The sequence below is a fragment of the Pleurodeles waltl genome, chromosome 3_1, assembly GCF_031143425.1.
Source record: "Pleurodeles waltl isolate 20211129_DDA chromosome 3_1, aPleWal1.hap1.20221129, whole genome shotgun sequence".
NCBI classification, from domain to species: Eukaryota; Metazoa; Chordata; class Amphibia; order Caudata; family Salamandridae; genus Pleurodeles; species Pleurodeles waltl.
The window spans coordinates 1,479,286,045-1,479,303,801 of record NC_090440.1 but is presented as its reverse complement, the minus strand read 5'-3'; the positions used below and the strand labels follow the sequence as shown (position 1 = coordinate 1,479,303,801).

General features: G+C 41.3%; 1 protein-coding gene across 1 annotated transcript in view; it reads right to left on the bottom strand.

Annotated features, from left to right (window-relative positions):
• HNMT (histamine N-methyltransferase) overlaps positions 1-17,757 on the bottom strand; it is a 141,524-nt gene that overhangs the window by 61,461 nt on the left and 62,306 nt on the right. The window contains exon 4 of the mRNA XM_069225079.1: positions 12,667-12,774. Coding sequence (XP_069081180.1) covers positions 12,667-12,774 — 108 coding nt within the window. The remainder of the gene's footprint in view (positions 1-12,666; positions 12,775-17,757) is intronic.

The window sequence follows — 17,757 nt, the reverse complement described above, 5'->3', positions numbered from 1 at the left end:
TTCAGGTTTCCTCTCTTTACATTGTTAGTTCAAGAGTGGTGATCCTACAGTAAAATAAATTATAGTAAACAAATGGACCACAAGTGTAGGCGGCACAGCACGTGGTGCACCAAGTGTATGAACAGAGGCTATGGAGAGATACTGAGCTTGAGTATGGGCCTTAGGATGGGTAATTAGTAAGTAAAATATTTCAAAGGCTTTTAAAGGATAGTCCATCAAGTCCTTCATAATGTAAATGACCAGTTGTTCTTGTGATCTTAGAATTCTGGTCAAGTCAGTTGTAGAGGGTAGACCTTTCATTTGGGTAGACTGTATCAGTTGGGCATTGTCAGGACAGATGTACATTAAAAAGACATCTGAGTTGGAAGCTAAACAAAAGTGACGATGATTGAGTAACACCCAATAATTAGATTCTGCATTAAAATTGACCAATTGCTACGTGTAGCCACTCAACTTAAACCTTCATAGGGAGGGAAGACAGCAAGGTGACCACCAGTGATAGAGTGGTCCAAAGTGGTCTAACTTACAGCAACTTCAAACTAGTCACATTTTAGAGTATTTGTCTTACATTCGCTGTAAAGTGTAAAGCAATTTATATGCTCCACTTTCCTGTATCCAACCTTACTGCATGCATTAGCATTTCAGAGAATGTATCTCCTATGTTACATGGTGTTTCGTTCTGGGGGAATTACTCACTACTTGGACAAATTAGCAAGTGGGCTAGCTGTGCTGGGCGAGGTAGAAGAGCTGTGTTGAGGACTGGGGAGCAGAAATTCACCAGTGGCAGGTGCTCTGCTTGGCAAAACAGAGGCTAAGCTTCCCAAGGGTATGGCCCATTGAATGAATTGTTGGGTGTGGAAGAGAAAACCAGCTGGAAGCAATCTGTGAAAAATGTTTTCATATAGAGGTTCTATGCAAAAGGCAGTTATTTGTTGCACCAAAAATCTGTGCAATTACCTGAAAAACAAGTAGGTAAAAGGGATAGGTGTTTAAAAAAGGCTGCTGATGTCTAGTATTTTTTCAGTACTAATAGAAAAAACATGTTAGGAAGACAGATTTTTTTAAAAGGTCTTTGTGGCAGTAATGGACAGACTGTCATATGCCATTATAAACAGTATAAATATGCTCAAACAAGTTTACGATTTCGGAAACAAGAGAGTACACATCAGAGGCACACAAATTACAGTGACCTTATCATTAAGGAAGCTGATTACATGTTTTCTTTATAATTCTGAGGGGGCATATAATTAGATTTAACGAACTAATCAGAATTACAGGATCCGTGGGAACGTTGTGGATCCATTTTGTTTCACTCACAAATTGCGAAGGCTGCAAGCAGAAGAAATCTCCAAGTGAAAATCTGGAGGAAGGTGTAGTACTGCCCCGGGAAATCGGGCCAAGGATTACTGATTTCCAGGGTAATTCTTTGTTGTTTCCGGGCCCACTTTGCAAACTCCCTAAAGTTACTGGTGCCTCGGGAATCAGTCGGGTGATGTAAGGCATTTATATTAGTCCACTAAGTACAAATGTGAAACTAAACTTAGAACTATTTATTTTTCAAAACAATACCATTTCTGGGCGTTGGGTAACTTCGGACTTCCAATTTATGTTTTTTAATTCACCAATTAATAGGAAATCTGCTAGAAATCTGTTTTTATTAAGTGTTAGGATTTTTTATACGAAGGGATATAATGTTAGGATCATTACATAGGACCATAACCTAGAGATGTGGAATTCATTATCTCCTTAAACCAGTCATGCTGAACCGATTTTACTATAAGAGGAAGGTTTTAATTTAAAAACAATATATATATATATATATATATATATATATATATATATATATATATATATATATATATATATATATATATATATATATTAAACATACCCCCATCAACTGAGTGCAACTGCGATATTTCTGTTGCGGAATTCTTTACAGCTGACTTTTTTCTGGTCCTCTTCATGCTAGTTGTTTTGCACTTTGATAAGCAAGCTGCTTTTCCATCATAGTCAAATACATTTTATTAGTAAGTAATCTGGCAGAGTTACGCAAGTGCAAGCACATTTGTAAAATCTGGTCAGTTTGTAATGCTTAGGGTAGGGGTTATACAAGTCCAGAATTGTATCCAGTTCTGAAAAATAACTGCATAATCGTGGTGGCTTGAGGGAGGTGGGCTTAATAAGGAATGGACACTTCCTTACACTCCCCAAACTAAGGCACTACAGGCACAGATTACCACTGCGAAAGTCATCTCAGAAATTGCAATATTATGTGTAGGGACAGTGCTTAATTTGTGCTTGTTGTTTCCGGTGCTGAGCACCGGCACTTATTTTAGAGGGCCGGGGCTTATTCTTCAACCTTAAGCATTTGCTGCGAGCAAAAGACACATATGGGAAATACGGAGGAAGAGAACAACGAAAAAGCGTCACAAAGGGAGAAAGAAGAAAGCTGCAAGAGTAAACTGAAGGGGCAGGGAGTGGCTTTATATGGATTGAAGAGGCCAGAGAGGGCTTCAGGATTAAGCTGCCTCAGTATTCCGTCTTCCCACATTTAATTGCAGCAGCCGCATGTTTAAGAAGAGGGCTTTGGGCACCGGCACGTTTTTATTTACAAATTAAGCACTAGGTAGGGAGCGGTCCACACCCTATGGGTACACAGCCATTTCTTATAAACTATTCTGCCACTTCTGCAATACTGAGTCCTGATGCGTCGCTGTAACGCGTTTGCAGACAATAATAGACTTACACACATCATGTATTAGGCTGTCATCACAGTTGTCTCTAAGATATAGAAGGAACCCATACAGAGCCCCTCTTACTACCCCATATCGCTTTTGAATGTAGAAGCTAACATTTTCACAGGGATTCTGGCGAGACTGCTCGGCCACTATACACAAGGCCTGATAGATTCGGACCAAACGAGCTTTATCCCTGAGATTAGTTGCAGCGATGACACTGAAAGCGTAATACATCTCATCTACAAAGTCGCACAAACCCAAGACCCTACTTTTCTTCTAACAATGCCAAGAAGGTTTTTGATTGAGTTAATTGGCCTTTTGTAGTCGGAGTCCTGGGAAAAAATGGAGTAGGCCCTAGATTCTGGGTTTGCATTCGCAGTAGCTATGCTGCTCCCACTGCTATAGTGCGTATAAACAAACATCATTCCTTTCCACTGAGGGTACCTAGGGGAACGAGGCAGGGAAGTCACTATTCTTGTTAAAATTCAAGCTCTACATGGAGCCTCTAGCAGAGATGTTGTGCTCGAATCCACACATTCAGGGAGAATGCTTCAGGAGACATCAGCATAATTTAGCCCTATATGCACACAATGTGTTGGAAATGTCCTCACGACCCCACAACTTTGCTCCTAACCCGGAACTGGATCAATTTGGTGCGGTGTTAGGTTTAAAAATGAACACCCTTAAATCACAAATTATAAGCATTAACAGTACATGCAAACTTTGAGAAGAATGGCAAACCTCGTACCCATATTAGTGGGTCCGACATCACATACCTGATCTGGGAATAAAAATATGCGATACCACCGACAAAACAACTTAACTACAATGACTTGCTAAAGACCACAGACATGCACAAATGTCAAATGTGTACATAATGCAAATGCTGCCTTTTCTCTCAATTTTTCCGAATCTCAATACTGCATCCACTTTGAAATTCAAAAAAATGCTTTATTTGGAGTGTGATTAAAGAAATCATCCCAGACTACAGCCGCAAATGAAGATTCAGAGCCATGGCAAGTCTTATATCTTCTGCGAATAATTTTTGCCAGTGACTGGACAAATGTAATAGGTTGACAAAACTTCAACCTAATAATTTGCACCAGAATAGCATTACTTAAAGTACAAAACCGTTCTAAGAATCTTTCCTTCAAAATCATTCAGGAACGCCACTTGGAAATCTGAATGGATTCCAGTGCATTATTTACCATTGGGGGTATTTTTATTTTATACTCGTAGAACAGACGGTTAAAACGTTTGTTTCCTAGGGATATAAAGACGTTTACATGAGATACTGCACGGGCCAGAGCCCTATATTTACAAAGAAAACATGATTACCCAAGTTCTTAATAGGTAAGTGTACATTTTCAGTATATTACATTTTTCTTTTCTCAAGAATCAGGAAATAAAGGCCCACTTTTTTCCAGTAAATGCTAACATATTTGTTTTGGAAATACTGATCTTCAAAAAATTTTTTTTTCCGTGAAATGGTTTCATTTCACCAAATTCCTTGGAGGCCTATCTGAGTTAAGTCAAATATCACCACATCATCGTTGTATATCAAAATGTGGCACTAGTCTAATGCCAATGTGTGTTGCAATTTTTTTTGGTACTCATAAAATACTAAGGTAAATCAGCCAGATACAGAGAGAACAACATTGATGGCAAAATACAACCTTTTAAAATAAATATATGTTGTGGGGTAATAAATGTGGAAAGACCTTTAGATCCACCTCATAATTGAGTGAGTGAGGGAGTGAGTGAGAGAGTGAGAGAGTGTGTGTGTGTGTGTGTGTGTGTGTGTGTTTTCCGCCATATGGAATGTCAATTTACTCTATCAAAAGCAGTTGAAAAGTAAATAAATGCTGAATATAAAAAATGATTCTTTATGTAATGTTATCTCCGACTGATCTATTTGAACACAAGCTTGATTATCCCAAAGGAATAATGTTCTCTGAGTATGCCCATTCCTCCAAGAGGCAGTGTTTAAAAATGTTCCCACTTGCAACTAAGAGGGCTATTTGCCAGTAGTTCTTCGGATTTTGACCCCCTTTTGTAAGGAGGAGCATGATGACAATACCTCACCATGATCTTGAGATGTTTCCTGTTGCTTAACAGTGTGAGAACTGGAAGGCAAGTATTTTGCCCATAGATCCACATTTCCTAAAATGATTTATTCACTTAAAGAGGATCAAGAAAAGTCAAATTTAGTTATAGTTGCTGAAAAATCTGGACCAATTCTTCCATTCAGGATCACCGTACCCATGAAATGTATCTCTTTTAATAAAACAATTTCATGTTTATCAGCTCTGATACTGTTAGGAAGCACAAATTCAGCAATCTTTTAACTTTCCTCAAGATCATAATTTGAAAATGCCTGCAATTCTGAGTTAGCTATGTTCGCAATAAAGTCTCAGCTAACAATATCTTAGTCATTTGTCCCTCTCAAATATGTCACCTATAAGAACAAATATATAAAAATTCTCTCCAAGTGGAGTAAAGATATTAAAAAGTAAAAAAAAAAAAAAAAGATTCTGATCATTTTTATTTTTTCATAATTTTATTTTAAGGCACTGTATGGTATTTATAGGAAGAGAAATATAATCAATATTCCAATCAAAGTTAGTTGATAAAAGAATAGACGTGGCTCCCTTGGCAGGTCCACTTAATGAGCGACTCGCAGGGTAGGAAAATACATAAAAATGATCCGTTCTACAATCCTTAATTGCCTGTCTCTCTTGGCGGCATACCAAGGAGGCTCTCAGCTTCTCCAAATGCCTAACTTTTCCCTTCATCAAGCCCTGCCAAATTTTAAGAACAGAGAAGAATTTTCCAGCTAAAAACCTGTTGCCTTCTTTTTTTCAGGATTCCTCTTATTTAAGATACTTGCCAACCATGACCACGAGGAATATAAATTGTGATTCTCACTAGGGAGGGTTATATCTTTGGTATTTATCTGTCTGCCCTCTGTGCGGATTTCAACCACTACTGAATGAGCCAAGGTGTTAAGTGCAAGAGATCGATCATCAGCATTTTCCAATTCTGGTACCAATGTATCGAAGCTCAATGAATATGACTCTATTATGTTAGCGAGAAAAAAACTGATACATAAAAAAAGAAAATACATCAAAACCTTTTTTACTGAAAACGTCCTTACTTCCCAAAAAATACCCTGTACTAGTTTGAACCAAAACTCAATTTGAACTTTAAATAGGTGTCTTTTATCCTAAAATGCCACTCTTTTTAATTCAGCTGGCGTCAACGATGTAGCGAGGGGAACATATGCAGCAAATCCAGTAGTTTTGATCTTTTTAATGGAATAGATTACATTTGAAATAGGTCTTTAAATTTAAGTACGCTTGAGATTCTGAAAAAAGACATATTCTTTGGATCCAAAAATATTTATGCTGCGTCAACAAGTTGTGGAAGCATTGCTTTCTAATAATGAGCATGGCATTTTAATTAAACTTGGTGGAAAACGTGTTTGAAATGAATGTGCAATTGGATTCAGATTGGACTCCAAAATGAAGAGAAAACAGTTTAATGTAAGAGCTTCAATTCTTAAGTGATACATTTTTGTAGACTAGTCAGTAATTGGATAAACTACGTATTTACCAGATTATTTCATTTTCAAGATCCACGTGTTCCACTTCTGATTTTTCAAATCTAATTCATCTCCTTTTTCTCTCTGTTATGCAATATATTTTTGCCTTCTCCCTTTTTGTCCCCAGTTTCCTCGACTTTCATCTTGAAGCCTGCTTAGCTAGCCCGATGGAGTCCCCCATCTACATTTAGATTAAGAGTGATCCTCCACTCATGCAACTTTTAAATTCCTATACAATAGTGGGTTATACAGAGTTTGTTCCTTTTTTAAATTCCCTGGAGATAATAACAATTCAGCTGGTTAAGAGTTACATCCTTGCATAAAGAGCACACATGCAGCACACCTCCTCATCCATCCATTTCCCCCCCATTTGTGTCTTAGTTACCAAGGGTTTTCCAGCTTGACAGGCCACATTTTGTCTCTTCAGGGGATCTTGTTGAACAGCTCTTATCTCATTTTTTGAAAGCTAAACTGATCTTAGAACCTGTTTTGTTAAATTGGTTGGCACCACTAATTTATGGGGAAAGGTATATAAGGTATATAAAACTGCAGATACGTTTTCCAATGTATAATCCAAATTAGAAACTGTTTTCTCCAAATGTTTTTAAATAAATGCCAAGATGCCTTGTAACACGCTGATAGACTTTGATACATGAACATATTCCACTAGTAAATTTCCAATAGAATTTAATGTACAATCTAGAGTATTGGAAAGATCATTAAATTTGAATTGTTCTAGAATCAGAGTCCCATTTACATTTTGTGATGAGGGCCACTTCTAACAAGCTCACAGTTCTCAATTCCTCTTTTCTTCAAAGAGGGACCCTGGGTACTGGATTGATATCTAGCAAAGTAAAACCCATGTTGGTCAGCAGAACCTATGATCTTGCCACTACTCTAGGGTCTCCTGCCATATTTGTTAAAGCCACAGCTTGATGGCATGATGATAGAGAAGTGTTAGAAATGGGGTCTTTGGTTGGCAGTCAGGTTACCCACTGTCCAAGCAAGGACCCTCACTCTAGTCAGGGTAAGTCACACACAATCCAAATTATCCTGTGCCCACCCTCTGCTATCTTGGCACCGAGTAGTCAGGCTTAACTTAAAAGGCAATGTGTAAAGTAGATGTGCAATAAATCATGCAATAACACAGTAGAGCACCACAAAAATACACCACACAGTGTTTAAAGTTAAAAAACATTTATAATATTTATCTGGTAAGATGCAGATCAAAACGATTAAGATTCAATAAGTATATGTTGAAACACCACTGTAAAAATGATATAAAGTGTCTTTAGTCTTTTAAAAAGCAACAGGTGTCTCTTGCAAGCACAAAGTACTTGGTTTGCGTTCCAATTCTCCGCAACGGACCGCAGAGGAGGAGATGCGTGGAAAATGGGGAGGTGTGTGTCAATTTTTCTGGTGTACACAGATGATGCATCGTTGAGTTTTCACGCAGGGCATGCTTTGTGCCGATTTCCGGTGCGTAGAATGGGATCCTCTTCGGGTTGCATGGTTTTTGGACGCCCCGGGGGCGATGCGTCGAAATCCTGGGCATGCAGGACAAACTCACAGGGGCTGCGGCGATCAAGTGGGCGATGCGTGGAAATTTCTGCCGCACGGCAGCCGCTGCGTTGATTCCTCTCAGGAAGTCGGACTGAGTCGTTCCGGCTCGGCTTTGCATCGATCCAGTGGGCCGTGTGTCGAATCTCCCGTTGCAACGCTGGTGCTGCGTCAATCTTCTCCTTGCAAAGTCAAGCTGCATAAATGTTCTCACCGCTATGCAGGCTGTGCATCGTTTCTTGCAGGCTGTGCGTCGATTTTTGCCGCACAAGGAGTTCTTTTGCAGGAATAAAGTCTATTTGGTTCTGAGACTTCAGGAACCAGGAGGCAAGCTCTATCCAAGCCCTTGGAGAGCACTTCTCAGCACAGCCAGAGAGCAGCAAGGCAACAAGGCAACAGCAAGGCAGTAGTCCTTCTCAGAAAAGCAGTCCAGGTGAGTCCTTTGGGCAGCCAGGCAGTTCTTCTTGGCAGGTTGCAGGTTCTGGTTCAGGGTTTCTTCTCCAGGAAGTGTCTGTGAAGTAGAAGTGTCTACTTCAGAAATGACTGAGTTGGTAGGGTCAGAGAACCTGCCTAAACACCCAAATGTGCCTTTGAAGTGGGGGAGACTTCAAAGAGTGGCTTAGAAGTGCACAAGGTCCCCTTTCAGTTCCGTCCTGTCTGACAGGGTCCCAGTAGGGGTTATGGCAGTCCTTTGTGTGAAGGCAGGCTACTGTCCTTTGACATGTAAGTGCACCCTCCCAGCCCAGGAAGATCCATTCAATATGCAGATGTGCGCAAGTGTGACTGAGCATCCGGTGCTTGGGGTCGTCTGAGTGAATGCACAAGGGAGCTGTCAACTAAACTTAGCCGGACGTGGATTGGAAGGCACAGAATGATTTAAGTGTAGAGAAATGCTCACTTTCTAAAAGTAGCATTTCTAAAATAGTAATATAAAAATTCAACTTTACCATTAAATAGGATTTTGTATCACCATCCTGGCCATACTAAATATGACCTGGCTACTCCTTTCAGATCAGGAACAAACACTCAAACAGTATATGAGGGTAGCTCTAATGCTATTCTGTGAAAGGAGCAGGCCTCACAGCAGTGTAAAACAAATTTAGGAGTTTTACACTACCAGGACATATAGAACACACATGTTCATGTCCTGCCTTTTACCTAGATAGCACCCTGCCCTATGGGCTACCTAGTGGCTACCTTCGGGGTGACATATGTAAAAAAAAGGGGAGTTTAAGGCTTGGCAAGTACTTTTAAATGCCAAGTCGAAGTGTCAGTGAAATTGCATACACAGGCACTGCAGTGGCAGGCCTGAGACATGGTTAGGGGGCTACTTATGTGGGTGGCACAGCCAGTGCTGCAGCCCACTAGTAGCATTTAATTAACAGGCCCTGGGCACATGTAGTGCACTTGACTAGGGACTTACAAGTAAATTAAATAAGCCGATTGGGTATGAGCCAATGTCACCATGTTTTTAAGGAGAGAGCTTTAACACTGATTATCAGTGTGAAAGTGCACAGAGTCCTAAAGCCAGCAAAAATGAGGTCAGAAAAAGAGAAGGAGGAAGGCAAAAAGATTTGGGGGTGACACTGCAGAAAGGCCCTTTCCAACAAGAAGGATATCCTAAAGTGTTTTCAGAGGGTACACCATTGTCACTCAAACGAGATTCATGAGAAACAAGAATGGATTTCTTTTCTCCTACAAATTTTTGGGAGTCTTTTTCTTCCCCATGTTTTGAAAAACAAAATGGGAATTTGACCCAAACCAGCCAAGAATCCAAACAATGCCATGCACCCCCTACTTAAGTTTCACTGAGTTTTCTGGGGCAAAATCGGCTTTATAAAATTACTAAGATCTCTCAGTTTCTCTATAGTCTTTTTTCTTCATATATACCAGTGCTTCCTAAAAGCCTATGATATTTCTGGTTAATGCCAATACTTTGTCAGCAGTCTGAATCCAAGAATAACATGAATTACTGAAGAGATTTCATAGCACTTTTCAAGTTCTGCAAATACTGCAAGCTGAACTGGGTGCCTCTTCCACTGCACCCATGCCCACGCTCCAGGCACACATCAGCAATAACTTGCCACTGTTCAGCTACAATGCACACAGCCCGCATTCTGCCAAGCACTAGACTGCCATTTGGCTCTGGCTTCCAGCAATCCTGGCCCCCTAATCCCAAACAAAAAAAGAGATGCCTCACGATACTCGACTACTCGGGTGGCATGTGCAAGTCCTAAGGAAAGGCTTACAGTCTTCACTGTCAGTGGCTCTAACTTGTAGAGAGGAGGGGCTGACAATGGGGCAGAGATAATGTGGAAAGAACAGAGGAACATTTTAAACAAGGAGAGGGCTGCGCAGTCAAAGGAGAGCAGCAAACTGACACATTGTGGGCATGTGAGCTTGGTGGGCCAAGAGGAGTAGAGATGTATTGTGGCACGAGCAGTCTCATCTGCTTCCACAGTCCTCTACACTCCCAGTAGACTTGATCTACTAATATTCTTAGTATTGGTACAGTAATCATATCAGACACATTTACATTAATGGGCACCCCAGGCAAGATTGTAAGTTGTTATCACCTCAGTGCATCTGTTATGGCTGCTACTAGAAGTGTAAAAAAAGGCTTTATTCATCTGCAGTGCCTCTACAGAGGTAATATATAAGAGCAGTAGTTACAAAGTCCCTTGCACCAAGGTAATAATTTTTGTAATAGGTCTCCCCAACTCTGCAGGATTTATCACTTGTATAAGAGCTGTAAATATATTTTGTGAATAAATACTACGTTTTCCCAACATCAGCTTCTGAAAACAAATGTTGAGAATACAAACGGTTTAATCTTTAATACATGATTTTCAATGTTGGTATGCATATATAAGTTAAAGCCAGTGAAAAGCTTCTAATTTAATAGGCCTGACTGCACATAGGAGAGCTTCTTAGCTGAACATAGATCAAGAGCTACTCATTGGAGTAGGCTGATTTAGATGTACCATGATCAGACACCCAATGATTTCAGAAGATAGTTATTTTGTACTATAAGTAGTACTGTTCAGAGCAATGAGAGTTCCATTTGGAGTATTGAGCACCTACATTTATCTGATGATCTAGCTATAGACTCAGTTTTTGTTTGATAGCCTGATATATTGATTATTTTTGTAGATACTTCTGCACATTAATCTTATCCACATGCAACTGGAATTGAAAGCAGCTCTGTTCATTAACCTTTAACAGTGATGCATGCAGATGTTATAGAAAAATGGTAAGATATAGGATGCAGTAAGTTATGGCACAGGACATCCTAAACTAGAAGGTTTCAGCTGAAACATGAAGAATTCAGATGAACAACTGCTTTCACTCTCGAGTAATGGCTGACATTTTCATCCAGTTCTCAGCAATGTACACAAAATGTTGTGGACTATAGAGCCATGACTTTCAAAGATGCTATTCACTGTCCATCTACCTTATTGATTTCTCAGTCCAGTCTGTTGGCACTTTGTTCAAGTCTATCCATGTTGAACTTGGGTATTGTGAGGCTCCCACAGGCAAGCATTTTTTCCTATCAGCATTGGCTCCCTGGGAAACCCAATAACTCCCTCCCTCTCACTTTTAGGATTTATTTCAAGAATATTCCCTGTGCAGCGGCTTAGACATTACAAAAAAATCCTTTTTTAAATTAATTTGCTCAAACAAGCTGTATTGATACACAGTTCTCCTCACTTGCTTCTCTAAGCATTCTACTGACTGTTGGAATATCATTGTTCCTGCCAATGCACAAGCCAATTTCTGTGACCACCCTCAAATCTTCCTCTCGCCTATGAGCTTGCTTGACTTCCGTTTGATATAACGTTTGTTTTTTTAGTTGCATTTCACTATGAGTTAAGTAAAACCCAGCACCATACCTTTAAAATTAAATGTCTTGACCCTCAACTGTTTACCATAATCAAAAACAAGAACTGACAAAGCCGATAGGTATGGCATTGGCTATCACCATTTTGACTTAGTCAATGCTTGTTTTGTTTTGTTCTGATTTTCGCAAAACATTATTGTTGGTAAAGCTATTGGGCTACCATCAATCTAAAAAAAAAATGTCTAAAAGCATAGCAGTACCAGGCAGCTGTTAGAACTACTTTGCAAGTGGAGTTGTTCCCTGTTAAAGGGTAAAATTCCAACACTCACAGTGAAGTACCCTCTACTGTATGCTGTAGCGTGCAGAAGAAAATGTGAATGACACATTAACAGACCAACGGATAAAAAGGGCTAGCTGAAAGACCTTAAAGGTAAATATATTATGCACATAATTTTTGTAAAATCAAAGGATCTTGGCTAATATCAGACCAAAAAACTGCAAAACTGCATTACGCCCTCTTGCCTTTCTTATGATGTTTCGGTAAACATTTGATAAACTTTCATCTGACTTACCAGGTCAAGCCTCCATGTCAAATGTCTTCTTCCTCATGCAATTTAGCATCACCAGTGTGGTCTCCATTTGAAAGGACTTCAATTAAGTTATTCATTAGAAAATTGTTTTCTCCCCCCTCTTTGTTTTGCACTTTTTATTGCTTTTATATAGGTATGCACTAAGACCAATTTTATGTAATATTCCACATTTATGTGATTTGCTCTTCATATTTGTCTAATCAAAAAACTTTTTTTAAACTTAAAAAAGGAAAATTGTTTGCCAGAAACAAAGTTTTGTTACATCCATGATGTAAATCATATCAATTTCACTTAGCAACTGAATTTCAGCATATATTATGAAGACAGTACCTTTGTATTTTAGGATTTGCTCAGAACTTGGTTCAACCACATCGTTGCTAATTGTAACTCCTGGATACATAGCTTGTATGTGTGATAACAGTTGTAGGTCGATTTCACCTTGAAAGGAAATGGCATATCGATTATTTAAGGAGGACATAGAATCATTTAGTAATGTTTCCCAATTAGAAAATCCAAATTATTGAGGTACTGTTGATAATTCGTACTTACATTATATTTACAAAGTATTTTTACGACAATATTGACAATCTTACACGGCCCACAAATTGCTTTAGGTAATTGGAATAAATGAATCTAATACTCTTCGACAGTGAAGGTGTCACAGAACCTAATGGAAACAAGGAATGTATATTATTTGTTCAGTTGTCAAAACCTTAATTGGGGTTCAATAGGTCCTTCATCTCTGAGCCCTCATAGAACTGTACCTGCTGCTATATTAATAGCCATGCCCCAGTTAGAGTGAATGAACCACAAGTGCTAAGTATCTTGACACAAAGGAGTCTTTCATACAAGATATCCGGCTCATAGCTGGTTTACAAGGACATTCAGCTCATGGGTGGTTTACAGTGAAACATTTTGTGCCTCATTATGAGAGCCCTGAACCCAACGTGGTCAGTAATGGAGAATTAAATGCCATTACTGAACTGCTAAACCTGGCTTTCAGAGCAGGGTTCAGCAGTTCAGTAATAGCTCCAATGAACCATATCCTCGGGTCTACCCTCCCCCAGTAACCTTTTACTGAGGGACTCACATGGGTGTTTGACTCAAAAACAGGGAAAGGCTTAAAAAATTAGGAGCTGTTTCTCAACCACAGTGTATCTGCACAAACACAGTGCATCTTCCCTCCACAAACACTTTTCACTCCCCTTCATTTAGTGAGCATCAGAGAGGAGATGAGAAACCTTGATTAACAATAGCTCTTCCTGCGTGTTTGCTTGTGACATAACAGACTCCTAGATCTGGTAGCTATACTTAAGCAGATGTGCAACTTCTAAATAAGATGGAGGAGGTTCTGTTAGTAAATGGTAAAATAGTACCACTGAGAGATTGACTTTTAAGGTGGGTGTAGGGAGGGGGTGACTGCTACTTTCGACTCCTTACCCAGCAAAGAATCAAATGCTTCATGTAACATGAAGATATGCAATCTAAAGGCTTAGACCTCACACAGCACATGTATCCCACAGGATACACAGATCCATGGACTCCAGCATTATACTGAAGAGGAATCTCTAAAAGACTACAGGCTTTATACACACAGGTATTACACAGCAGAGATGCCACATAGGTGCTAAAGAATTTACTGCATGGAGTATCACGTAAAAAAAACTTACCCACGGGATACCCTGGCCTTACAGATGTTTGCTTTAGACATCAATACGCTCCCTGAAGATCTCACAGATCTTACATATGATAGATTACAAAGAGTAGAACAATAGCTCAGTTCTCACCATAAGGAAAATCATTACTTATTTTCCAGGACATTCATAAAGTTTAAAAAATTTCAACAAATTTTAGTGGGCCCTTCCTAACAAAACTGGTCATCTGTAAGGGTTTATTTGGTCAGATTGGAGTACGATGATCCATTGGGTCATCAGCCTTTTCCTATTCTATTAATGAATTGGTACCCTTTTAAAGGTGGTTTGGCCAGGTGGGCTCCCTTAAACTGGCATTTAAAGTGATTCAGTGGGTCAACTGTGATGCTTGTATATATCATGTAGTACAACCGAATACCTTTTTGAAATATTTCTGTTGCACATCAGATAAGGAACATCAGTCCTGTTTAGACCATTTCACCACAGGCTTCATATAAAGGCATTTTGTATCAGAGCATACATTGGACAGCAAAGGATGCAATCTTTGGGTGGCATGCCCATCACTATCTATCATAATTTATTCTTCTTGCAAGGACCCCAGGAGTTAGAAGGCAGAGAAGGTAATGATTTTAATTCTGGACTGATCCTTATAATAAGTGCATTCAAACGACCATTCCTACTTCTATCTTCATGCTTCAATACATGTCATCAACACCTCCTTTGCAAACGCCACCTTCCCAGAAAGCTGGAAGCATGCACACGTCAACGTACTACTGAAAAAATCATCCACCAGCCCAAACACCCAGGGTAACTTGCCCATCTCACTTCTTGGATTCCCAAAGTCACAGAGAAAGTAATCAACAGACAACTCTCTGACAACCTCAAACTCAACTGACGCCTCAACAGCACTCAGGCACCAACGGCATCTGATCCATCTTCGACCAAGGAGAAACAGCCACCCTTACCGCCCTAGACCTCGCTGTAGCCTTTAACAACATCTCCCATACTCATCAAGAAACTTCACCAAATAGGAATAAAAAGACCAGCACTCAAGTGGATCTCTTCATTTCTCACAGGAAGAACTCAAAGAGTGACACTCCCTCCGTGCATGTCAGAATTCAAAGACCTCATCTGCAGAGTCCCACAAGTATCCTCCCTCAGCCCCACACTCTTTAAGATCCCCTGGTATCAACACTGTCTCCTACGCCTATGACACCCGCCGCGTCCTATCCATCCCAGATGTCAAAAACACCACCAGGAACAACTTCACCAATTTCATGATCAACGTAGTGTCCTCGTTGAAAAACAATCGCCTGAAGCTCAACACCAACAAAACTAAAGTGTTAATATTTGGAAAAAAATCTTCACCCTGGGATGCATCCTGGTGACCCACCAAACTAGGCCCCACACCATCATACACAGACCAGCCGAGAACCTCAGGCTCATCTTAGACGACAACCTCTACATGTCCATACAAGTCACAGCTGTCTTCTCCTTCTCTTCCCTCATTCTACACATGCTACGTAGAATCTCCAAATTACTTCCACAGAACTCCAGAGGCGCAATCACACAAGCACTAATCACAAGCAGACTAGACTATGGAAACACACTCTAGGACGAAATCGAAGCTCACCTCCTTCACAGACTTCAGACCATCCAGAACACCAGTGCCAGACTCATCCTGGACCTGCCATGACGCACTCACAGCACCCCACATTAAAAAAAACTCCACAGGGTCCCAGTCCAGAAATGATGCCAATTCAAGCTCCTCACTCAAGCCTTGAATGTTCTGCACAGTACCAGACCCTCTTACTTTTACCACTGCCTCCAATCAATCAATCAATCAAATAATTTCTGAAGCGCACCACTCACCCAGAAGGGTCTCAAGGTGCTGGGGGGGTGGGGCGGTTACTGCTTGAAAAGCCATGTTTTAAGGTGCTTTCTGAAGGTTAGGAGGTCCTGGGTCTTGCGTAGGTTGGTGGGGAGGAAGTTCCAGGTCTTGCCGGCGAGGTGGGAGAAGGATCTGCCGCTGGAGGTGGTGCATTGGATGCAGGGGACTGTAGTGAGGGTGAGAGCGGCGGAGCGGAGCTGTCGAGTTGGTATGTGGAAGTTTACTCGTTCGTTGAGGTAGGCCGGTCCAGTATCGTAGGGGGCTTTGTGAGCGTGGACGAGGACTTTGAAAATGATCCTTTTGTTGATGAGGAACCAGTGTAGGGATCTGAGATGGGTGGATATGTGTTCGTAGTGAGGGAGGTTGAGGATGAGACGTGCGGCTGAGTTCTGGATTGGCTGGAGTTTTCTTTAAAGCTTGGCTGTGGTCCCTGCGTAGAGGGCGTTGCCGTAGTCCAGTCTGCTGCTAATGAGGGCGTGGGTGACTGTTCTTCTTGTTCCTAAAGGAATCCATTTGAAAGTCTTGCATAGCATGCAAAGGGTGTTGAAGCAGGAGGATGATATGGCGTTGATTTGCTGGGTCATGGAGAGAGATGAGTCCAGTACGATGCCAAGGTTGCGTGCGTGGGTGGTAGGTGTTGGGGGTGGTCCGAGGGTGGTGGGCCACCAGGAGCCGTTCCATGCTGTCTTGTTGGGGCCAAAGATGATGATCTCTGTTTTGTTCAAGTTCAATTTGAGGTGGCTTGCTGTCATCCATTTTGCGATGTCGAGGAGTCCGGCGTGCAGGTTAATCTTGGCGGTGTCTGGGTTCCTGGTGAGGGAGATGATGAGCTGGGTGTCGTCAGCGTATGAAATGATGTGATGCGTGGGAGCGGAGGATGTTGGAGAGAGGAGCCATGTAGATATTGAAGAGGGTGGGGCTGAGGGAGGATCCTTGGGGGACCCCAAAGATGATCTTGGTGGCTGTAGACCGGAAAGGAGGGAGGCAAACTCTTTGGGTTCTTTCGGAGAGGAAGGAGGTGAGCCAGTCCAGGGCCTTGTGGTGAATTCCGGCATCGAAAAGGCATGCGCAGAGGGTTTGGTGGCATGCAGTGTCAAAAGCTGCAGAAAGGTCTAGGAGGATGAGGGTGACGGTCTCGCCCTTGTCTAACCTGGTCCTGATGTCGTCTGTGCAGACGATGAGGGCGGTCTCAGTGCTGTGGTTCTTGCGGAATCCAGAATGGGAGGTGTTGAATATGTTGTTTTCTTCTAGGAAGCGAGACAGTTGTGTGTTTAGTATCTTCTCAGCGACCTTTGCAGTGAAGGAGAGAAGAGAAAAGATTCGGTAGTTTGTGAGGTCTTCCGGGTCTGCTTTGGGTTTTTGAAGAAGAGCGTTGACTTCGGCGTGCTCCCAAATATCTGGGAAGGTTGCGGTGTTGAAGGAACTGTTGATGACGGCACAGAGCTGGGGGGCGATGACTTGGCTGGCCTTGTTGAAAATGTGGTGGGGGCAGGGGTCTGTTGGAGAGCCTGAGTGGATGGAGTTCATGGTTTTGATGATTTCTTTGTCGTTGGTGGGGGTCAAGTTGTTTAGTCGGTTGGTGAGGCAGGGTGTTGTGGTGTTGGTTGTGTCGGTGGTGGTGATGGTGGGTGCTGATAATGTGAAGCTTTAGTGTATGTCTGCGATTTTGCGGTAAAAGTAGTTGGAGAGGGAGTTGCAGAGGTCTTGGGAGTGTGGAGGGTCGATGGTGCTGGATTTGGGTTTGGTGAGTTCTTTGACGATGGCAAAGAGTTCCTTGCTGTTGTTTGTGTTGTTGTCTATGCGTTCTTTGTAGAAGGACCATTTGGTGGTCTGGATGAGTTGGTGCTGTTTGCGCATGGCTGTTTTGAGGGCGGAGAA